Source organism: Ruditapes philippinarum, unplaced genomic scaffold, assembly GCF_026571515.1.
Source record: "Ruditapes philippinarum isolate M1 unplaced genomic scaffold, ASM2657151v2 ctg8893_1_1_1_1, whole genome shotgun sequence".
Lineage (NCBI taxonomy): Eukaryota > Metazoa > Mollusca > Bivalvia > Venerida > Veneridae > Ruditapes > Ruditapes philippinarum.
In genome coordinates this window covers 1-25,924 of record NW_026861995.1, presented here as the reverse complement: position 1 = coordinate 25,924, position 25,924 = coordinate 1, and the positions used below count along the sequence as shown (strand labels likewise).

General features: G+C 31.3%; 1 protein-coding gene across 1 annotated transcript; it reads left to right on the top strand.

Annotated features, from left to right (window-relative positions):
* Positions 1-200: 200 nt before the first annotated feature.
* On the top strand, positions 201-24,574 carry LOC132717567 (unconventional myosin-XVI-like; the record flags this gene model as incomplete). Its single annotated transcript, XM_060701058.1, has 15 exons — positions 201-361; positions 1,995-2,095; positions 2,514-2,649; positions 8,662-8,732; positions 10,322-10,465; positions 11,758-11,866; positions 12,545-12,666; positions 13,706-13,831; positions 14,808-14,939; positions 15,903-16,048; positions 18,867-18,955; positions 19,355-19,506; positions 21,237-21,347; positions 22,291-22,356; positions 24,347-24,574. Coding segments are annotated over exons 2-15 (1,713 nt in total), but the record flags the coding sequence as incomplete, so codon positions are not given.
* Positions 24,575-25,924: the final 1,350 nt, after the last annotated feature.

Sequence of the window (25,924 nt, the reverse complement as noted above, 5' to 3'; positions counted from 1 at the left end):
TTTCAGTATTTCTGATGTTAATAGTTTTTATATTTAATCAACAGCCTACAATATGACAGAAATGCGGAAGAATTCGCCATTGAAATCAGTGAAACGTTACTTTATACACTACAGTATACTACATCCTATTTCAAAATAGCATGACTCTACCCGATTAACACGATTCTCTAATTCATTTCTATTTTTAGAAGGTCGTGACCTAGAATTAATAAGTAAAAAATGCCTAGGCTTATTCTACACCCGGAAGGATGCGGGTAGCTGAGAAAGTTCTGTTCTTATCTCTCATGTTTCAATATTGTGTTTAAAGGAATACTTTGTTAGAGTTTATTATTACGCTTATTTATTATTACCTACTGTACCTGTAAGTATTAGTTTTATTTAATTACCTACCTCAATCTGTACAGTATTTAGTACGGTAGCAAATACATTATAGCTAGTCACATGTTTTCGCGATGTTTACAACTATTATTGTATACCTGGGGTATTATGTTAAAACTGTTAAAACTTATCAACATTTTTATTGTATAGGGGCCTATAGATGTCAAGTATAGCAAATGTTTCTAAAGGCGATTTGGTGAGTTTGTGAACGTTCTGTTCCTAATATAGAATGTCCCAAAAAATACCCTATAGATAAACTTTAAGCACAGGAACCCGAAATTCTTTTATTCTATAAAAAAAATGAATAAATAAATAAAGATTAAAAAAAAACCCATATATATATATATATATATCTACTATAAATATCTACTTTAAAAAAAAACACTTTTTTATAGTATATAAACAGTATGGGATAAAAAAAAATTAATTCATTATTTTTTTATTTTTTTTTGGATAGAATTTCGGGTTCCTGTGCTTTAAGATCCATAAATTCCCAGATATTGAGACCTTGAGACTTTTTGAGATATTGGGATGCATTTTTATTCTTGTTGAAATGGTTTAAAAACAATATTAATGATTAAGACATGTGTACTATGGCACAAAGGTGACATGTGCCTGTTTTAGTTATCTCGTGCGCACGAGATACTGTCATAGCCACAAGTTACTAAGTCGTGCACAAAAGATAATTAAGTGGTGTGAAATAGACTAGTATTTTTTGTGCAGCATTTAATTATCTTGTGCACATGACTTTGTATCTCGTGACCAGGATGTCATAGTATCTCGTGCGCACAAGATAAATAAAAACACATAAATCTCACCTCTGTGCACTATTTGTGTTAAAATGTTAAAAGTTTTTCAATGACAATTAACAAGGTGGATCAAGTTGTGGGTTGACGTCTGACCCTCAAGTGTCTGCGTGTTTTTTTTAGAGGTCACAAATTTATGGTTCATTTGAAAATCACCTGAATTAATATGTGTTACAGTTTTTAGCTTGACTATTCGATAAGAATAAGTAGAGCTATTGCAGTCACCCGAGCGTCGGCGTCGGCGTAACCACTTATGTTAAAGTTTTTGTAATAGTTCAAATATTTTCAAAGTCCATTGACATATGGCTTTGAAACTTTGCACACTTGTTCACCATCATGACCCCAACCTGTAGACAGGAGGGGTAACTCTATCAAGCATTTTGACAGAATTATGCCCCTTTTTCGACTTAGAATTTATGTTAAAGTTTTTGTAATAGTTCAAATATTTTCAAAGTCCATTGACATATGGCTTTGAAACTTTGCACACTTGTTCACCATTATGACCCCAACCTGTAGACAGGAGGAGGTAACTCTATCAAGCATTTTGACAGAATTATGCCCCTTTTTCGACTTAGAATTTACGTTAAAGTTTTTGTAATAGTTCAAATATTTTCAAAGTCCATTGACATATGGCTTTGAAACTTTGCACACTTGTTCACCATCATGACCCCAACCTGTAAACAGGAGGAGGTAACTGTATCAGGCATTTTTTTTACTATCAAGCACTAAGAATAGTCGAGCGTTGCTGTCCTACCGACAGCTGTTGTTAATTTTCCTTTTTTGTCACATTGTAATTACTTTATATTACAGCAAATGGTACAACTGTTATTATGGACCTAGATCAAAGTTTTCTCTCAGAACTACCACTTCAACATAGACAGAAGATATGTCGGCAGATTCGTCAGAAACAGGTGTGTTGCGTAGAGGATATTTTTTCGTTTTTCGTGAAATTTATTTCCTTAGTTTGACCATTTTCTATCATTCTACATAGTTTTCAAAACAAAATTCAACAAAAGTTGTATCAGATTTTTCAAACAAAATGGCGAAAGAAGTCCCTTAAAATAAATATGAGTTTTGACTCCGCCCACTTTCATATTTATATTTCATATTTATTTTAAAAAAATATGAAATATATTTGACTGATATAGCACCATATTTCATGGGTAAAATTAATTAAAGTACAGTATTATAAGTAAGAACTGTATAGTAATTTTAAAACTGGTGTGGAATATAAAAGCATCATGTTATTCTTTCATTTTTAGTTAAGATAGCACCATTTAAGTTGTATATAAGAATTATTTCATCAAATATCATTTCTTCTGTTGACAGGTAGATAAATATCTTGAATTTGAGAAGTCAGACAGAGGGAGAGAACTGTTACCAAGGAAAAATAAGAAAGAAAATGTTCACTTTCCTGAGGCATTAGTGCTACAAAATGCTGTAGATAACTTTGATGACAGACAAGGTATGTTATGTTATATAATACTGAATTCTTCCTAGTTTTGTATATTCAGAACAGCCCTTATTTAGTTTATTTACTCTTCACTTGTTAATTTAATAGAACACCTGCTTATTAACAATGTAAATGCTTAAGTCATGCTCTCCAGAAAGTACTACCCAAGTATAGATAGTAATATTGGTCAGTAGTGGGTTAGTGATTTTTATCAGCATTGGGGTAATGTTGGTGGGCCCCATTTTGAGGGGGGAAAAAATCACATTTACTGTTAGTATGAATTAAGCAAAAACAAAACCAATATTATTGATATTAAACTTCACTTCTGATGATAAACATAATTAAGTTCAAGATGAAGAAGTACTAAAAGTACAAAAGTTTCAGTTGGAATAAGTTAGTGAAAACATTAGTTTCTGTCCTAAAATAGCCAAAGAAACATGATGTATATTCATTATTGTTACTTATACAAACTACCATTCCTTATAATCATAGTTCTTCTTAGCCAAAACTATTAACTGTTTTACTTTAAAAACATATTTCATCATTAGCCATCTGAGCATTTAATATCTGTTGTTTGGAAAGATAAAACATTAAGTGTACTGTTAATAGCAATGACAATGGGTCTGTATTCTATGTTACCATTTTATACTTTCCTTTTTTTAACAATCAATTTCTCTTTTAAAGAACCTTTGTGATTATATTACTGGGCATCTGAACTCTGTACCATGCTATATTATAAGACAGATCACTCAAATTCAAGATCTGTTTCCTAACTATTTTGTTTATAAATGTCCTAAAGGAATTAAAATTTAATTTCTATCTGATATAAAATATGATAAATGTTTCATTCCTTATACATGTATATAAATTTCAAATACAGGTTTATAGGACTATTACAATATGCCTAGAGCAAACTGGTCTGCCATGTAATTGTTATTCTGACATCTGTGGTGTTACCTGGTATTGTTGTTTTTTTCAAAATTATTTCTGTACAATTTATGAATAAGACCATATTATGCACCTAAACTATGGGTAAATCTGTGAATAGCTTTTTCAAACATATATCATTAAATACCTCAATTCTTAATCTTTATTTTGATTCCTAATTTTGTGAGATATTGCTTGTGCTTCTTCAATTAAAGGTTACAGTAAAACTTGCATTTTTTTTAAGGGGGGAGGGAGGGTAAGGGGAGGGTGGATTATATATAATAATTATATATGATTGTGCACTACTTACACATACACACATATATATATATACAATGATCATACAAAATGTCATATATTTATATAGGAAATGCTACATAATTCTGTTTCTTTTCCTATCATATACGGGTATTTATATAATAATGTTATGTGAATTTTTTGTTTTTTTTCTGTTAGAAAAAGGCTTAATCATGTAATTTTTTTTTGCAAATTGAACTTCTAATTGCTGCATTCATACTGCCCATAATTATAAAAGTATTTTTAAAACTACTTTACTGCATAATGTATATAATTTAACAATAGAAATTGTTTTCTCTGCAACAATAGTCAGTTGTTTAGATTATTATTTTGTCGTTATTTATTGCCTCAGGGCAAGACTATTGCATGATGTCTCTCTTTATATAAACAGTTAGTATAGTTTACCTTATATGTACCAGCCTAATATATATCATGTTTCTTTATGTTGAAATAACTGTGGCTCTCTACACCGCTTTCTACATAAATGATGTATTATAATATATTGAAGTGAACAAATAAAACTCAAAATATTGTATATATGTAAAGACGTGATGAGCTAGAAGATCAGATCTTTGAAGTTTGACTCGTGTTTGGGACACACAGTTTTCTAGACCCCTGGTTCAAATAATTTATACAATGAAGTATTTGTATAATATACATGTAAATACTGGCACAGTGTTCAGAATCATAAGGTGGAGATTATGACTGGAAAGCAGGATATTAAAAGTTTTTTCTAAAAGTCAATTTCTTTGTTAATTTAGAAATAAGTACATATCAAGTATCAGTTAACTGTCAAGTTAACTATCTCCATCACTCCCATTATCTTATCAAGTTACTTTCTCCATCCACAAGTATATGATACCTAGTGTAAATAAATTCTTTGACCCCATTTTAGAAACTTTATTCATGCATGTAAATTAGATTGACATATATGTATTTGGAGGATTTAATGGTTATGTTTTAACCTTTTATAAACATTATTATATCAAACTGTATTATAAATTTCATTACTTCTTACCAGAATTTTATTCAAATATTCTTTACTGTCACCTATTATTGTCAATCTATCTCATAATTAAACATTGGTTTTAAGTTTTAGTAACAACCAGTCACAAAGTGACAGGGTGAGCTTTTGTGATCGCTTTTCATCCGGCGTCCGGCATCCGTAAACTTTTATTTTAAATGACATCTCCTCATAAACCACTTAGCCAATTTCATCCAAACTTCACAGGAATGTTCCTTTGGTGGTCACCTTTGAAAAGTGTTCAAAGAATTTAATTCCATGCAGAACTCTGGTTGCCATGGCAACCAAAAGAAAAAACTTTAAATATCTTCTTTTAAAAAACCCAAAGAGCTAGAGCTTAGATATTTGGCATGAAACATCTTCTAGTGAGTGTCTACCAAGTTGTTCAAATAAAAGCCCTGGGGTCAAAATTGGCCCCGCCCTGGGGGTCATTGATTTTCCCTATAATTATGCATATAGTAAAAACTTAAAAAATCTTCTTTTAAAGAACCCAAAGAGCTAGAGCTAAGATATTTAGCAAGAAACATCTTCTAATGGGTGTCTACCAAGTTTGTTCAAATAAAAGCCCTGGGGTCAAAATTGGCCCCGCCCCAGGGGGTCATTGATTTTCCTTATATGTGTATAGCAAAAAATTAAAAATCTTCTTTGAAAAAACTCGAATAGCTAGAGTTTAGATATTAAGCATGAAACATCTTCTAATGAGTGTCTACCAAGTTTGTTCAAATAAAAGCCCTGGGGTTTAAACTGGCCTTGCTCCGGAGGCCTATATACAGGTGAGCTACTTCAGGGCCATCATGGCCCTCTTGTTATTTTATTTTTCCCTGGAAATAGAAATTCAACTAGCTAGATTTATTTTGGTATCACAGTGTAATCACACGAAAAAAACATTCACTATGTCATACAATCAATATCTTATTAAAGCCTTATGTATTCAAATTTTATGAATTGTTCAATAACAATGACAAAAAAGAACTATATAATTAAGCTATGTTCCTAAACAAAGCTTTTAAACATAGAAGTAATATAAATATGGTCGCACAATAATGTTACATGCAAATTGTATTTTATGGAGTCCGTAACACTATGTTTATTACTATGCTAAGTTGTATTGTAATATACTTTCACTTTCCTGTTATATATAGATCAGTTGATATGAAAACAAAAATTGTATTGCTTTGAAACACTTCAATCATGTGCAGAATCAAACTAAGTTGTTATTATGCCCCCTTCAAAGAAGTGGAGGCATATTGCTTTGTATTTGTCTGTCAGTCGGTCCTTCGGTCTGTCAGTCCATAGACCAAATGTTTTCCAAGTGATAACTAAAGAACACTTAGGCCTAGGAACTTCAAACTTGGTATGATGATTGTTCATGACCTGTAGTTGACCCCTATTGATTTTGGGATCAATGGGTCAAAGGTCAAGGTCACATTGACCTTTAAGGTGAAAATGGTTTCCAATTAATAATTAAAGAACGCTTAGGCCTAGGAACTTCAAACTTGGTATGATGATTGCCCATGACCAGTAAATGACCCCTATTGATTTTGGGGTCAAGGGGTCAAAGGTCAAGATCATATTGACCTTGTAGGTAAGAACAGTTCCCGAGTGATAACTTAAGAAGGCTTAGGCCTAGGAACTTCAAACTTGGTATGATGATTGTTCATGACAAGTAGATGACCCCTATTGATTTTGGGTCAAGGGGTCAAAGGTCAAGGTCACATTGACCTTGTAGGTAAAAACGGTTTCTGATCAATATCTAAAGAATGCTTAGGTCTAGGAAAATCAAACTTGGTTTGATGATTGTTCATGACCAGCAGATGACCCCTATTGATTTTGGGGTCAACGGGTCAAAGTCACATTGACCTTGTAGGTAAAAACTGTTTCCGATCAATAACTAAAGAATGCTTAGGCCTAGGAACTTCAAGCTTGGTATGATGATTGTTCATGACCAGCAGATGACCCCTATTGATTTTGGGGTCAACGGGTCAAAGTCACATTGACCTTGTAGGTAAAAACTGTTTTCGATCAATAACTAAAGAAGGCTTAGGCCTAGGAACTTCAAGCTTGATATGATGATTGTTCATGACCAGCAGATGACTCCTTTTGATCTTGGAGTCAATATGTCAAAGTTTAATGTCACATTGACCTTGTAGGTAACAACGGTTTCCGATCAATAACTTGACAACCCATGGGCAAAAGTCTGTCATAATAACCTGCTCACATGACTAATTGGCTGCCGATAAGGGACATACATGTATTACAAACATATCTTGTTATATATGTGTTGAGGATGTTGACTTGTACTTATGTACAAGTCTGAATAAAGATATGTTCTGTTTTTGTGCCCCCACTTAAGTGGCGGGCATTTAGATTTACCCTTGTCCGTCCGTCCGACCATCCGTCTGTCCGAGCCAACATTTGATTATTATGAGCTTCATTCCGTAGTTAAATAAAGAACATAAACTCATAAACTTCAAATTAAGAGCTATTTTTTTTTGTTTTTATGAGCTGATTTTGCTTATGGATGTTGGTCCAGGTGGTGTTTATGAGCTCATTTGCCTCATAAACATCAAATTTTGGTACGTCCGTCCATCCTTCGGTCCGTCTGTCCATCCTTCCGTCCGTCCATTCTCTTTTGTGTTGCACGTAACTCAAAAAGTATTTGACCTAGAGTAATGAAACTTTACAGGAATGTTGATCAGCATGTGTTGTTGTGCACCTGGGTATTTTCATCTGGATAATTTTAGTATTTTTAGAGTTATTGCCCTTGACTTAGTAAAATTTTGCAATTTTCAACTTGTGTCGCATATAATTCAAAAAGGATTTGACATAGAGTCATGAAACTTTACAGGAATATTGATCAGCATGTGTAGTTGTGCACTAGGTATTTTCGTCTGGATTTATTTAGTATTTTTAGAGTTATTGCCCTTGACTTATAAAATTTTTGCAATTTTCAACTTGTGTCGCATATAATTCAAAAAGGATTTGACCTTAGACTAAGAGTCATTAAACCTTACGGGAAGGTTGCTCAGCATATTTAGTTTTGCACCTGGGGTTTCGTTTGTGGATTTATCTAGTATTTGTAGAGTTATTTCCCTTGACTTAGTAAAAACCGTTTCATTATGTTGTTATTTGTTCCTTGAGTGCTTGAGTTAGAATCAACCAACTTTACAGGAATAATGATCAACATCACTAAATTATACGAATAATGATTAACATCATCCTGAAGCTATGCACCTGGGACTTTGCATGTGGATTTTTTTCAGTTTTGTTAGTTAATGCTCTTGACTTACAGTAGTATAAATTTGCAATTTTCAACTTGTTCATGCATAGCTCAAAAAGTATTTCACTTGTAGGCCTGAAAGTTTACAAGAATGTTGGTCAGCATGTGTACTTATGTACATTGGGGTTTGCTTGTGGATTTATTCAGTATTTGTAAAGTTCTTGCCCTTTACTTAGTAAAAGATTTTTAGTTTTCAAAAAATATTTGACCTAGAGTCATATGATTGACAGAACAGTGGCGCGGTGGGGGCACCCGTTTCCTATGGACACATTTCTAGTTTATTAAGAGATTGAATCAATTAAAAAATATTGTAAAATCTGTAAAAAGCTACCATGAAAATAAAACCATTTTTTTGCCCTCAGATTTCAAAATTCCCTCAGTTCACTAGGTTTGGGTGGAAATTACACCTTTCCTTAACTCCTATATGTAGACATTGTATATAACCATACAACATATACATATGACTATTTACTGTTAAATTTGATTTTATTTTCAGTTGCAAAATGTCTTGCTAATGGTTGTGACCCAAACTACACTACTGGTAACAGCACTTCTCTGCTACATAGGGTATGTTATAGTTTAATAACATGTGTACCAGTCAGATTGTTTAATCTTTGCGTAATTCCCCTGGCACTGTAAAATAAATATAAAAATTTATAGATTTTTTTACAGTTGTTTTACTTATATTAAGCTGTTAAATAAGAGAATATCAAAGTTTGCATGACTTATTAAACATGTGCATTTTTCAATTATTTCACTAATAGAAATTTTCTGTATTTTACTGATGCTTATTTTTGGTCATTATTATACTTTGTGTTCTTCATAACTCTAATACCAGATATCAATGACAAAATCATTCAGATTGCTGACTTTATATTATTTGTCCCACACTACTGTTGGTTCAAATCCTGCTGGGGCAGGTGGATTCTTTCGTGTAAGGAAGCTTTTCAGGTAGCCTACTTCAAAGATTCAACTCTGGTGCCTGCCTGTGTCTGAAATAATGCACATTATGTCTTACTCTACCAGATAGGTTTGATATATATCTGTACAGTATTGGACACAAATTCAGATCAGACCCAGAAAATGTAATGCTTGTAGTTTAGCCAATTACAGTAAACTCCGCTTATAACGAACTCATTTGGACATTCAAAATATGTTCCTTATATCTGGAGTTCCTTATAAGCATATAGCGAATTAGTTCCTTGTATCAGGAGTTTTTATAGCGAACAGATTTACATATAACGAACTGACTGTTTACTATCGTCCGCCATTTTTAACAGCATTTGATTAAGAAAAATAGTCATTTTTTTCTTTTTAGACGCAAAACCCGAGAGAATACTTTTTGGAATTTGAAAATCTTTTGCTTTTTCAGTTTAAGTTTTTTACTTTGTTTTTCAATTTCTCATAAAATATCATATTTTGTTTCTAAACTCGCTGCTTTTCGTTTTCTTTCCATGATTAAGAATAAACAAGATTTTCGATTTTTCTTCCTATTATATTGAGTATCTTCTGTTATATTTTAAGGGTGACTTTTACTTATGAAAGATATAGATTTCTTTTTATTTCGCTAAAACGTATTTTGTAGTTTTCAATGGATTAGTATGCATGCGTGATTATGTTGAAAACCGGTTATAAATGATCATAATTATTTTACTTGAGCAAACCTATTAAAGAAAAGAAATAATACAATAAAAGGAATAACCGTTTTATCTTGGTGACAGGAACTTATGCTTATAGAAAACTATTACCGACTGCTATACAAATTCATTTTCATAGCTGTATTTAAAACATTAAACGGTACATTAGGGCGAGTTTTAATCCTTGCCTATGAAAAAGAAAGTTGAAAATGCGGGATATATTTACAGATAGCTGATATTTTGGAGTTTGTTATAAAAGTGTAATTTTCTGTACTTTTAACTTAATTGGGACTAAAAAATGAGCTCCTTATAAGCGATAATTCCTACGCTATTACCATATATTTTTACATTAAATAAAGAAGGGCAAAATTCGGGCCAAAATAAATAGTTCCTTATAACCTAACCGTGTTCGCTATAAGTAAAGTTTACTGTAATTGTTATTTTTATTGTATTGTTTATATTTTTATGTGTAGTTATAAGTTCAGCATGTATATGAGTACATGTAGATGTTTGTTTTAGTGTGCAGCAGAAGACAATGTTACTGCAGCAGAATTGTTGATATCTCATGGAGCAGACGTAAATATACTGGATGATGATTGGTGGACACCACTACATACTGCATGCTCATGTGACTGTCCAGAAATAGCAACTTTACTCATCAATGTAAGACAATTTAATATTTTATCATACAAAGTACTTGCAGATATAGCATAATTTATATTCCTATCAATGTAAAACACAATTTTAGCCATTGTAAGCACCTAGTAACTTTACTACTCAACACGCCATGCTCTGATAAAGTTTTTACAATCTAGATTGATGAAATGATGATGATATCTTAATTCATTTTTTATAATTCATTTTGTTAAATACATAGGCAATAAAAACAGTAAGTATAGAAGTATGTACTGCTGCATACTGAAATGTTTAAATATGCTATAAACAACAAATGCAGTTTTTCACAAACTTCATTGTAATATAATAGATATTTAATATAATAGATATTTAATATAATAGATATTTAATACAAAATTTAATACAAAAATTTTATCATCACAAAGATTAAAAAAAGAGAAGATTTCTAGTGAGATATAAAACTTATAAATGACGTGTATTATTATGTAACATCAGGTAGTCTAGCATAAGTATCAGTTCTATAACATTTTTGTGCATGTGAGAAAAAATCCTGATATTCTGTTAGTTTACTGTTGTATATATGACAAGGTATCAGATTTTAACAGTTATCTATATCATATTCTACTATAGAATTTGTTTTGTAACATGGCAACTTTAAGTTACATGTTTAACAACTACTCTGTTAATATTTTAACACTTATTTTAGATTTGTACTGTTGTTTAGAGTTATCACACTATCATCTGTGACATTTAGATATTATAAAATGTGAGACACGAATTTAACACAGTATCATATGAAGAGAAAAATGTACACATGTATATCTATAGCATGAATGAGAAATGTAATGGTGTTATAAATTTAAAAATAGTCAGGGTTGTTTATATAAGTGAACTGTAAATCTAAGAATGTTGTAATGTAGGTTATTTTCCCTGTTACCATTTACTTAAAGATTTATCTCACTACAGTAATGTTTGCATGAGCAGTACCTCTAGAGGCTGGCAGAAATCATGATCACTAAGTAGAAAAATATCGCTTTTTTGTCGATTATTATATTTATCATTCATTATCATACACATATCAGTGTGAAAAGATTAATCCAACATTTTAAAGTGCATTTCTGCCGTTGTATAGGGGAGATTTTAACATTTTATCATTTAATACCGGAATATGGTACATGTGTATTTAATGTGGTGCTCCAATGCTCCAACACTGTTTTTAGTCTCACTCCTTACTTTAACAGAAGTAAATAATGAGCAGCACATTATTATATAAGCATGTTATAAGGCATGTTTGTTTAATACTGACTATATACTGACAGAATGGAGGTGATGTAACTGCACTAGATGTAGATGGTTATTGTCCCTTAGATCAGGCAGCAGAGGGGTCAGAGGTTAGAGCTGTGTTAACTAAACACATTGAAAATAAAGGTACTCATTCAACCATATAGTGTATATTTATATATATATTATTATGTCACATTATCACATTGTTAACTCAATAGAACATTGCCACAATGATATCTGAAATGATTCTATAAAACATGGCAGAAAAATCACCAGTTTTATCTTTTTATATCATAATAATTATATGTAATGTTTCAGACTGCACAAAATAAATACTGCTATATGACAAATGTAGGGGGACATCAAGATTTTATGTATTTTAGTAGAATGTTGCATAATTATATAATTTTCTCAGAAGATGTTAATGTCTGAAGAGTATATTAATCATAACAATATTTTGCTTCCAACATATGTATAGTTTTGTCGTATTGATAAATGAAACAAGTATTAAAATATAAGTAGATTTTCACCTTGAAAACAAGATGGACGTTGTATCAATTTATTCAGGGAAATATACAGAAACACACACTATAATGTCTCATATATCAACATGTATATTAAACACACAAAAATACAACAAAAATAACTATAAAATGAAGTAGTATGTTTTATGTTACCATAGGCTTGCCCATTAAGCTAAAAGCTTATTTCCAATGGGGTCCAATTAATATTAATATACTAAATTATACATGTATAATAATAGATGAATTATTAAATATATGTACAAGTTTTACTCCTATATTGTTGTTGTTTGTTTTGCAGGATTGACGGAGAAAGCTCTTCATGAAAGTCGACAGTTACGACCACAAGAGTTCTTAAACTATATCAAAAGTTTACCTATAGCTATAAATATAAACATGCTGAATAAAGAAGGAGTTACCTTGGTAATTTATTTTATATTTTCATTCCATTTATCACAGTAACATTGATAGCAAAACATAAAGAAGACGGTTCTACGAGGATATATGCTCTTGCTTCAAATACAGAGTTCATACAGTCTTTTAAAGTGCTCAAATTTGAGTCCCTTTCTTAAAAGTGCTTAAAAATGTAAAAAAGTGCTTAGAAGTCTTTGAATTTGATTACTCTCTTGAATAGTGCTTAAAAAGTGCTTAAAGTTGGTAAAAATCTGCTTGAAAATGATTGAATGACAGAGTAGATAAATGTCAACAGTTCACAAATTCCAAAGAATGATCCAATTTAGTATCAAAATCAATGAAATGCTTGCTCAATGTAACAGTTAGTGGACAAATTGCACTTGTTTTGAACTAATTTGTATTTGATGCACCTGGTGTTGTTCTTCCATAAAAACCTTAAAATTGTGGCCAGAAAATGTGTATTCAACAAAAAATGGCGAAGAAACTATCCTTCTTAGGTTGAAGATTGTGTCGATATAATTATATGCAACAAATGTGCTTGAAAAATAGGAAAACATGCTTAAATAGTTCTTAAAAAGTCCTTGAATTTTGGCATTGGATGTCTGTACATACCCTGAAATAATAAACATCTAGGAAGACTAATGACATCTTCGGGCCACAATGGAAGCTGTCGGCTCACCATATAAACTTAACACTAATTGTTTTATAAGCCCTATCAAAATAAATCAACAGTATAATCATTGAAAATTGATTATTATTTGTTAAGGGAAATCAATACTTGTATTTGTTTACTGTCATGTTGTCATTAATAATTCAAATAGGCCACTGATATTAAATATATTTTTATCTATGAAAAAAGTGATATTTTTTATGAGATTTTTGCTTGAATAATAGTGCAAACCCATAACTAGTAAACATTAAACATTTAAATCATGTTTTGTTGAATTACTAGTGTAATAATTACACATGTTGTTTACCCTGGAAATTGTTTATGTTGTTATTACAGTCATGATTTGTACATTAACTGTGAAGTATTTCTTTATTTCAGTTACATATAGCAGCAGCCAATGGTTACAGAAATTGTATGAAAGCTTTGTTCCGGTATAATGCTGATGTTAACAAACTAGATAACTATGGTTGGACACCACTACATGTGGCTGCCAGGTTTAATCAGGTATGTGATAGAAGGCTTTTGTTGTCAAGTGGTCAAACTTGTTGGCTTCTTATTACTTTTCCCACATCAAATTAAGTGTGAATCCCTACAGTGAAGGAGTAACCATTTAAGATAAAACCATGTTACAGTATCATAGAGGACAATATTTGTACAAAACCATACCAACATACCATATAGTACCATGATACAAACATCTTTCAGGGCACAATGGATGGAACATCATTTAGAACAATATCATGATGTAGAATCTTTTCAGACAAAATCATGATGGAACATGATTTAGAACAAAATCATGATGTAAAATCTTTTCAGACAAAATCATGATGTAAAATCTTTTCAGACAAAATCATGATGTAAAATCTTTTCAGACAAAATCATGATGGAAAATCATTTAGGACAAAATCATGATGGAACATAATTTAGTACAGAACAGTTATAAATATCTTTTGGACAAAATACTTTTAATGACATTTGGAACAGTCTCCTGAAATCAGTCTCAGAAATATTATGGATTACCTCATGACTTATCATGTAAACAAAGACAGAGGGTGTAATCTTTATATAATGAGTAACAAATGTATTTATTTATCTTCCATTGGAAAATAAAGTCTGTATTGGTTATATTATGATTAAAAAAATATGTCTGACAATGGAATAAATGTAAGAATGCTCATTTAAATACAATTAGCACTAAATCCAAATAACACCAACAGGTATGCATGTTTTGTTTTGGTTTCTAAAAACATAATGAATAGCATATATGCCTGAATTATAAAGCATAGGTTTGAATAAAATAGTGTATATCTTCTGTGAATTCATACAATGATGTTTGAGGTAATTATCTGAAATTTGACGGAAAGGGTCGATATGATACAAATCATTTAGGACAAAGCTCTGATGGAATATCAGTTAAGACAAATAATATTTTAGAAATAAGTCATATAATTATATACTAGCAAAATATTTATCATTTCAGGAGAAATCAGTTGTTTTGTTGTTGAAGCACAAGGCTGATCCAAACACAGAAGATTTACTTGGCTGTAAACCATCGGCCGTTACAAGCTCTGATAAAATAAGAGGATTACTCATGAAATATGAGAGAAAATTGGTATGTTCTTTATTATGTTTATTTTGATTATTTATATTATAATAGATCTATATTTTTATTATAATTTATATAAATTTTCGAAGAATTTGTATGTATGGCAACTAAAAATGTTTGAAACTGTACATGTAACTTTATAAATCATCAGAGTATCCAGTTACTATCTAGTAATCAGATGACCTAAATATTGTCAGTTAGATTGGTGTGATATATTGACTATGTGCCCCTATCATCTCCCACAATTAAACACCTTCTTAGTATGCTATAAATGTATATAAACTGATGATATACAATTTTGTGTATACCTTCTCCATTTACACATGTTATTGTATGTATATGCTTTACACTGTCTTGTCATGTATCATGTATCTATTTATCCTCATGGACCATTTTGGTCCAATGGAATATTGAAATAAACTTATATAAACTTGTAAAGTTTTAACTCTTTGTGGTATTTGTAAGAAGACAGACAGATATTTAAGGGCTTTCATGTTTTGTTTTTTAATTCTTTAATAAGCAGGTTCCTTATATTTACTTTTATCATAAGTCGTGGTTGAAATGAAGCTAATGAAATACACAACTGTACTAATATCTAGTGATATATAAATGTTTAAACTTCAACCAGATTGACATCTCTACATTGGATCATAAATGAAGATCTTTTTGTCTCATGCAGTAAGCTCAGTTAGGTGTTTGACCATTTATAACATTTATTCCCGCTATTTGAATCAGTTCTATACAACAAGATAGGAGTTTATATCCTCAAGTTATTAAGGTTATTCACTTAAATTCAGAAACTATTGGTTTAAATTCAGTCAGGGATCTTAAATGAGGAAGCTATTGAAATAGCTTATAGAATGTTTGCGATTCAGTGGTCATAATTCCGGGAAGGATGGGAATGATGCATAATAAAGACAGACATCTATATCGTTGATACTCAACAATAAGAATATATATTTTATATAGCAAGGATCTGGACCAGTATATTTAGATCTATGTGGTGAGAAAGTTGATGAGGACAATGTATATCATGAGATAAGTGAGTCAGATATAGACGAGGGTGATGAGTCGTGGCAGCTTGTAGGTGTTTTCAGGATAAACAGTAAAACTGTGTAAGTATATACATGTAGGTTTATATACATGAGATTTGTTTATTATTGACCAGGTTGAAAAATTATCTACCACTTTATATCTTATACTTCTTTAATTGTTTTTGCTTGAAAATTCACTGATTAATTCCAGATTATTACAATAGGTCACTATCTATATTTACCATTAATCTACTTTTGATTTTAAGTAAGCTTAACTCTTCTATGAACTTGAATTTTTCTAGTGAAGGTTTTGTGTGCAAGTTTTGAAGGTATTATATGCAAGTTTCTATTTCCTCAAATGCTGATAGAATTCACAGATATCTTGAAATAATAATTGTAGATCTATGACCAAGAACTCATGCACTTGTCCCTGCACAATTTTTTTCTGAATTCCGATATATTAAAGATCTTTCATCAAGTGATGATTTGTATTGTTTGTATGTATAATTATAAACCATACAAAGGGTACAAAATATTCTTTTAAACATTTTAAAATTGTAGGTAATTTGTAAACTGTAAAATTACAGGTAATTTGTAAACTGTAAAGTTATAGGTAATTTGTAAACTGTAAAATTGCAGGTAATTTGTAAACTGTAAGATTATAGGTAATTTGTAAACTGTAAAATTGCAGGTAATTTGTAAACTGTAAGATTATAGGTAATTTGTAAACTGTAAGATTACAGGTAATTTGTAAACTGTAAGATTATAGGTAATTTGTAAACTGTAAAATTACAGGTAATTTGTTAACTGTAAGATTATAGGTAATTTGTAAACTGTAAAATAACAGGTAATTTGTAAACTGTAAAGTTATAGGTAATTTGTAAACTGTAAAATTGCAGGTAATTTGTAAACTGTAAGATTATAGGTAATTTGTAAACTGTAAAATTGCAGGTAATTTGTAAACTGTAAGATTATAGGTAATTTGTAAACTGTAAGATTATAGGTAATTTGTTAACTGTAAGATTATAGGTAATTTGTAAACTGTAAGATTATAGGTAATTTGTAAACTGTAAGATTACAGGTAATTTGTAAACTGTAAGATTATAGGTAATTTGTAAACTGTAAGATTATAGGTAATTTGTAAACTGTAAGATTATAGGTAATTTGTAAACTGTAAGATTACAGGTAATTTGTAAACTGTAAGATTATAGGTAATTTGTAAACTGTAAGATTATAGGTAATTTGTAAACTGTAAGATTATAGGTAATTTGTAAACTGTAAAATTACAGGTAATTTGTTAACTGTAAGATTATAAGTAATTTGTAAACTGTAAGATTATAGGTAATTTGTAAACTGTAAGATTACAGGTAATTTGTAAACTGTAAGATTATAGGTAATTTGAAAACTGTAAAATTACAGGTAATTTGTAAACTGTAAGATTATAGGTAATTTGTAAACTGTAAGATTATAGGTAATTTGTAAACTGTAAGATTATAGGTAATTTGTAAACTGTAAGATTACAGGTAATTTGTAAACTGTAAGATTATAGGTAATTTGTAAACTGTAAGATTATAGGTAATTTGTAAACTGTAAGATTATAGGTAATTTGTAAACTGTAAGATTATAGGTAATTTTGTAAACTGTAAGATTATAGGTATTTTTACAAATTAAGTGTAAGGCAAGCATGTTACATATTTAAAGTTTAAATTTATGTCTGAAGTTTTTAACTACCCAAGTTGTCATGCTTGTGGTTAACTCATGTCTAGTGTGTCATGTACTTACAGTTATGCAAATAATAGTGCAAACATACAATATTGGAGTCTTCCTGGTTAAGAAACACCTGCAATATTCATTCCATGTATTATTCATTACAGTGTTTCTATATTTATTAAGAATGAAATAGATAAAGGTAAAAGTAAAATAGATGGTGATATTTCCCACGGTTATATAAACTATGAGACATTTACTTATGCTGGGTTGTTTTCTATGAACATGTGTCATATACAGAAAACCACATGAAACGTTTATACATAAAAGAAACACATCATTTTAATTTATTTTTGTAGAAGAGGGGAATTTACAGATAAATACTCCTGAATCATATGATAACTAAGATTTACTTCAATACCATCAGAAATGTGCTAGTTCTCTCGTCTTTAATTTACTCTTTTTTCTTAAAGTGGATTAGTCTATAATGGAAGGTCTGTAATACAATAAATAATTATATTGATAGTGGTTAGTATTAGACATAACAGTAAACCACACAACATTATACATGTACTAGGTTGTTGGCAAGTGTGAGATACATGATCCAATATTACATGTATTTAAATAGCAGATAATTCAATGTTCTAGAACAAAATTCATCAGCTAAATTAGCTCATTCAAAATCACTTAAAACTTTATCAACATTTTTTTAAGCAGCATTTAATAAGAAAATCCAAATGATATATTTGTAATGTTTTTATAATTATTTGAAATACTATTGGGGAGAAAGTGTTTGTTTTCAAGCAAGTCTTGGGATAGACATCATAATAACAATTTTCTGCAGCAGTTATGTTTCATGTACAGCATTATATTTACCCTTTACAAACTGTTTACTTGTATTTGTGACTTCCAATCTATTTTGTATTTATCAGCTGAAGTTTTAGCTTATTGAAAATGGCATTGACTTCCATCTGCTCAAGTGACTTTTGTGCATTTTTTTAAACATTTTTTCTTTTAAAATGCATATATAAAATAACTAATATTATGTACATGAATTTGACTACCTGTATATATATATATATAATTACTGTACTAGGGGAAACAACTCTTGTGCAGAACACTCTAGTTCTTGCAAAGTACCCTCCCTTATAAACTTATTGTATTGTTATGTGTACCATTCTTGTAATTTCAGACGAACAAAACATGTGACAATATCAAAGGAAGATGAGTTGATAGAAGCAAGACAAATGTATGAACATATTGCTGAGTTCAATAGTGGAGGTATGTATTGTGTTTAAACATTTACATTTATTGTTTTGTAAAAGTCAGATATGTTCCAAGATATGTTCACATACAAATCAGACTTCAAACTTAAAGAAATGATTATCATTGGATACTTTTATCTTAACATATAAAATTTGAGTCCTTTAACATGAAAACATGTGTGTATTTAAGTATACCTGTATATTATGCAAACATGTAAACTCTCCCACTTTCTGCAACCATATTTTCAAAGACTTTTCTTAAAATAAGGGGTGTTTTCACAAATTAAAGAAATCTCCATCTTTTTGATGTCAGAACTTTCTTTGTTTATTGCAAATTCTAAAATCTCCCTCTTTGTAAAGAAAAATCTCCCAATTGATCATAGAAAAAAGTTAACATGTATATTATGTATTACAGATAAAAATACAGCATCCACCCCTACCACTACCACTACTACCGCCACTATGTCTACCACAACCACTATGTTATCTCAAGAAGAAAGTGAGGATAAGCAAGATGAAGGTGACTATGTCTCCATGGCAATCTGGAAATCTGCAAATGTAGAAAAGGTAAGATCAAATAAATTTATCTCTCTACATGAAGTGTTTGTTGTTTGATCTCTGAAGCAAATAAATGATATTATATTAAAGGAGCTCCACTGGAGCTCCACTGAGGTCAAAACACTGAAAAACAAAAATTTGGAAATCTAGCAAAGATCAAGTGATGCAGTTAAATTGCAAAAATCTGCAAAAGATATTAAAGAAATATACTCATAGTTAAATTGAAAACCATTTTTAGGGTATCATTTTTAGCACGGTTTTAGTGACAAGCATTGCAATGCTTTTTATTTATTCATGCTTTCCAGTGTTTTATTGTAATATATCAGAATGATTATATTCTGATAAACCACTAGTGAAATTTATAAAATATAATTTTCACTGTAGCCGGACTATATCTGAATGCGGATGAAAAGAAAATCATAACAAAATGAAATAAGGGCAGAAATAAATGCAGACATGCGTAAATTTTGCTTCTTTAGGAAAAGAAAGTCGATGTCATCATACATAATGTTAAAAATGTAACAAAATGAGAGAAATGTATTTCAAAATTGATAACGTGACATCATGATGTGATGACGTCACAAGGGAGAATGCGCAACGTTACGCGGCAAAATTAGTAAAAAAGTACTTAAAATCACTTAAAAAGCATGAAATAAAAAGAAAATTTATTTGTTTTACATATAAGATTGAAATATATTTCATTCGTGAAAACCAGCTATTGTATTTTCACTTGTGGCTACGCCACTCGTGAAAATATTGCATCTGGTGTTCACTCAGTGAAATTATATTTCAATCTTACATGCAAAACAAACAAATATCCTCTATATTCTTCACATTTTACCTCTCAACTCCCTTATGTTAAAACTCCTTGTAATATTCTAACTGATTAATATGTTAAAATTTTGATAAAAACTTTCTAGATAAATTCATGATGACATTGATTTACATTTATGATTACACAATAGAAAAAATATTTAGCCATGTTACATATTTTACAGGGTGATCTAGGACAGTGTATGGTCAGTGATAATTTAGCCATGTTTTATATTTAACAGGGTGATCTAGGACAGTGTATGGTCAGTGATAATTTAGCCATGTTTTATATTTTACAGGGAGATCTAGGACAGTGTATGGTCAGTGATAATTTAGCCATGTTTTATATTTTACAGGGAGATCTAGGACAGTGTATGGTCAGTGATAATTTAGCCATGTTTTATATTTAACAGGGTGATCTAGGACAGTGTATGGCCAGTGATAATTTAGCCATGTTACATATTTTACAGGGTGATCTAGGACAGTGTATGGTCAGTGATAATTTAGCCATGTTTTATATTTTACAGGGAGATCTAGGACAGTGTATGGTCAGTGATAATTTAGCCATGTTTTATATTTTACAGGGGGATCTAGGACAGTGTATGGTCAGTGATAATTTAGCCATGTTTTATATTTTACAGGGAGATCTAGGACAGTGTATGGCCAGTGATAATTTAGCCATGTTTTATATTTTACAGGGAAATCTAGGACAGTGTATGGCCAGTGATAATTTAGCCATGTTTTATATCTTACAGGGAAATCTAGGACAGTGTATGGCCAGTGATAATTTAGCCATGTTTTATATCTTACAGGGAAATCTAGGACAGTGTATGGCCAGTGATAATTTAGCCATGTTTTATATCTTACAGGGAAATCTAGGACAGTGTATGGCCAGTGATAATTTAGCCATGTTTTATATCTTACAGGGAGATCTTGGACAGTGTATGGCCAGTGATAATTTAGTGTCAGTGTCTGAAGTTAAAGATGATTCAGTACTGATGGAGATACAGAGAAGATATGAAGACAGACAGATATATGTAAGTCTGATTTACAAAGCCACAAAAAATTGTCTCATCTTACATATTGAAATTTATATCTATTTTTTGTACATTGTCATATGATAATAAAATTATATTGTACATGATTTTAAAGAGCCTTAATATTTTTATGGTTTTATATCATAAATCTGATGCTCAAGTTAAGATTTATCAATATTGTAAGTTAAAAAAAAGCATTATTTGCAAAGATATTACCAAATTTATATTTCATGTTAGTAAAGGGAGGTAAGAAGCAATCTATTTTCGATAAGTCTAAGCCAAATTTTTCAATAAGAAATGAATGCATAGATTTTAATGATTAGTGATAATACAAAAAAAAAACATTTGCAGTACATACTTTATATATTCCTGCTTGTTTGGATATTGTTTTAGAAGAATAATTATATACATATATAAGATTTCACTTAAGTGTTGTTACATCTTTAGCTGTCCAGTTAGTTCAATAGGTAGAATGTTGGACTGTGAATCAGGTGACCCGAGTTCGATTCCCGGACGCCGCAGGTCACTTTTGTTGTGATTGATCATGAAATCTTTTCTATGGTTATTTGCACTCTGCTCTGGCATGTACAGAAGTTTCAGTTCCTTGGGAAAGTGAAGGCAATTAGTACTGATAAACTGCTTGACAACCTGCCCAGGAACAATGTGGTCTGGTAAATTCACTGTGGCTTCCTGCCGTGATCCAGAGTGAAAACTACCAACACCACAATTGTTACATCCTTAGTTACAACATACAGGATCTTTAAGTTGACATGCTTAGTAAGAACAATTAAAAAGTAATAGAAATAACAGAAAATACATGAAAATTACAGACTCATTTAGATTGAGTCTGTTTTAGATTGATAATGTAAAAGTGTAAACATATATGACTTCTTCAACTGGTCTTAAATAAGAACAATATTCACTAATTGTTTGTCTATTTCAGACATATATTGGAGATGTTCTGATAGCTGTTAACCCATTCCAGTCACTACCATGCTATGCAAAAGATGTAAGATGGTTTTTTATGCCCCCGCCATGTAATGGCCGGGGCATATAGTGTTACCCTGTTCCGTCATTCCGTCCTTCCGTCCTTCCGTCCTTCCGTCCTTCCATCCTTCCGTCCTTCCGTCATTCTGTCATTCCGTCATCATCAGTTTCCGTTCATTATCTTAAGAACGGTTGCACACATTCAACTCAAATTTGACATATGGATATGTCATGAGAAAATACAGGTCAAGTTCGAATTTGGTCATGGTTCGATGATTTTTGGCAGAGTTATGCCCCTTTTACTTTGAAAATAATATGAAATTTCAGTTTCCGTTCATTATCTCCCCAACGGTACAACACATTTAATTCAAACTTGACATATGGATATGTCATGAGAAAATACAGGTCAAGTTCGAATTTGGTCATGGTTCGATGATTTTTGGCAGAGTTATGCCCCTTTTACTTTGAAAATAATATGAAATTTTCAGTTTCCGTTCATTATCTCCCCAACGGTACAACACATTCAACTCAAACTTGACATATGGATATGTCATGAGAAAATACAGGTCAAGTTCGAATTTGGTCGTGGTTCGATGATTTTTGGCAGAGTTATGCCCCTTTTACTTTGAAAATAATATGAAATTTTCAGTTTCCGTTCATTATCTCCCCAAAGGTACAACACATTCAACTCAAACTTGACATATGGATGCGTCAAAGGAATGTGCAGGTCAAGTTCAAATTTGGTCATGGTTCAATGATTATTGTCAGAGTTATGCCCCTTTCACTTTGAAAGTAATATGAAATTTTCATTTTCCATTTATTATCTCCCCAATGGTGCAACACATTCAACTGTTTTTGGAATGCCCAGGCCAAGTTCGAGTTTGGTCATGGTTCAATGATTTTTGGCAGAGTTATGCCCCTTTCACTTTGAAAATAATATGAAATTTACAGTTTCTGTTCATTATCTACCCAACAGTGTTACATATTCAACTTAAATTTGACATATGGATATGTCAAACGAATGGGCAGGTCAAGTTGGAATTTGGTCATGGTTTGATGATTTTTTGGCAGAGTTATGTCCCTTTCACTTTGAAAATAATATAGATACATCTTAGGAATAAGCAGTTTAAGTTTGAATTTGGTTGTAGTTCAATGATTTAAGACAAACTTATCTTTCCTGAATGTTGGAAAAATTTTGAAGTTTCAGTTTCAGCACTCTTACTTTTAGCCATTATTTTGGCTACAAATATGCAATATGCTATTTTTAAAAGGTTTAGACTGAATAATTTCAGTGCCTTGAAAATTGTATGAAAATGGTTTGTGTTAACATTGAAAAGTTTTAAGGGCTTTGAACTTAAAATGAAAAAAATAATTAATGCACCATCTGAAATTTTGGCTGCATGCGGGGGCATCCGTGGCATGATGACACATTTCTAGTTTTATAATATTATATAACATTTAAAATGGAAAATTTAATTACATTGTGACTGGTGAATTAATTGAAATAAACCATGGACAGTAAACATTAAATTATCAAATTTCTCTGTCTCTGATCTCAGTTCATCCTGCAGTTGTGTTAAGGAACTTTTATTGTTTGAATGGATTTATTTGATAGAGATATAATAATTATTGTGAAATGGATTGAAATAAAGAATACCCCAAAAAATGCAAAAAAAGACATAATTGAAAATGTTGCAGGCTCAGTTTGATTGAGCCTGTTCATGGACGATATGGGAATGTGCAAGTTACCATCCTCGCCCCCTAGCTCCAGCTTAAGCAGAATTTAACATTATATCATGGTGATGGTAAAATATTTAATTTAGAAACATCAGCAGAATATGTAAGTAATCACAATTTGACTATCATTTATCTGTGGTTAAAAAATAATTTACGTTTCTTAATTTTAAAATACTAGTCTTGTCATAGTTAAAATATTTGACTTTTAACGCATAAAACATTTTTTGTCGTGCTGCAAATTAAAGAAGAAAAAATTATCATTGTTTATTTTGTAGATAACTATGCTGTATCACACTGCCATCTCAGAGACAAAACTACCACCTCATATATATGGCATTGCTGAGAAATCATACAAACGTCTTAGATTCAATAAGAAGTCACAATGTCATGTGATCTCAGGAGAGAGTGGGGCGGGCAAGTCAGAGTCATGTAAATATATCATACAACATTTGTTACGTGTTGCTGGCAGTGAAGAAACCAACCTAAACTCTAAAATCAATCAGGTGACGTTATCATTTTTATATAGAGTTTTTGATTGGTAGGCTTTAACATGTATTTCCTTTTTATGCCCCCACAATGTGGGAGCATATAGCGTTGCACTTGTCCGTCCGTCCGTCAGTCCGTCAATACGTCAGTCCGTCCGAGCCAACATTTGATTATTATGAGCTTCATTCCGTAGTTAAATAAAGAACATAAACTCATAAAATTTAAAATTAAGAGCTATTTTTTGTTTTTATGAGCTTATTTTGCTTATGGACATTGGTCCAGGTGGTGTTTATGAGCTCATTTGCCTCATAAACATCAAATTTTGGTACGGCCGTCCGTCCGTCCGTCAGTCCGTCCGTCCGTACGTCCCGAAATCTTGTGAACGCAACTCCTCTTAAACCGGATGGCAGATTTTGCTTAAACTTACAGGGATGAACAACCTTAATGTGTAGATGGTAGTAAAGGAAGGAATTTTTGCTGCGACCAAATTTAACAGAATTATGGCCCTTTGTTCATTTTTTCACTAGATACTATGTAGAAATTTTGTGAACGCAACTCCTCTTAAACTGGATGGCAGAATTTGCTTAAACTTACAGGGATGAACAACCTTTATGTGTAGATGGTAGTAAAGGAAGGATTTTTTGCTGCGACCAAATTTAACAGAATTATGGCCCTTTGTTGATTTTTTCACTATATACTATGTAGAAATTTTGTGAACGCAACTCCTCTTAAACCGGATGGCAGATTTTGCTTAAACTTACAGGGATGAACAACATTCAGGTGTAGATGGTAGTAAAGGAAGGAATTTTTGCTGCGACCAAATTTTACAGATTTATGGCCCTTTGTTGATTTTTTCACTATATACTATGTAGAAATTTTGTGAATGCAACTCCTCTTAAACCGGATAGCAGATTTTGCTTAAACTTCCAGGAATGAACAACCTTAATGTGTAGATGGTAATAAAGAAAGGAATTTTTGCTGCAACCAAATTTAACAGAATTATGGTCCTTTTTTGATTTTTAGCTCACCTGAGCTTGCTCAGGGTGAGCTTTTAGGATCGGTGAATGTCCGTCGTCCGTCGTCCGTCCGGCCGTCCACAATTGCTTGTGAACACTCTAGCGGTCGCATTTTTGCGATTTTTTCAATCATCATCAAACTTGGTCAGGATGCTTATCTAGTTGAAAGCTCGGATGAGTTCGAACATGGGTCATCTCGGATGAAAAACTAGGTCACAAGAGCTAAAAATAGAAAAACCTTGTGAACACTCTAGAGGTCACATTTTTGACCCAATCATCATCAAACTTGGTCAGGATGTTTGTCTAGGTGATAGCTTGGATGAGTTCGAACATGGGTCATCTCGGATGAAA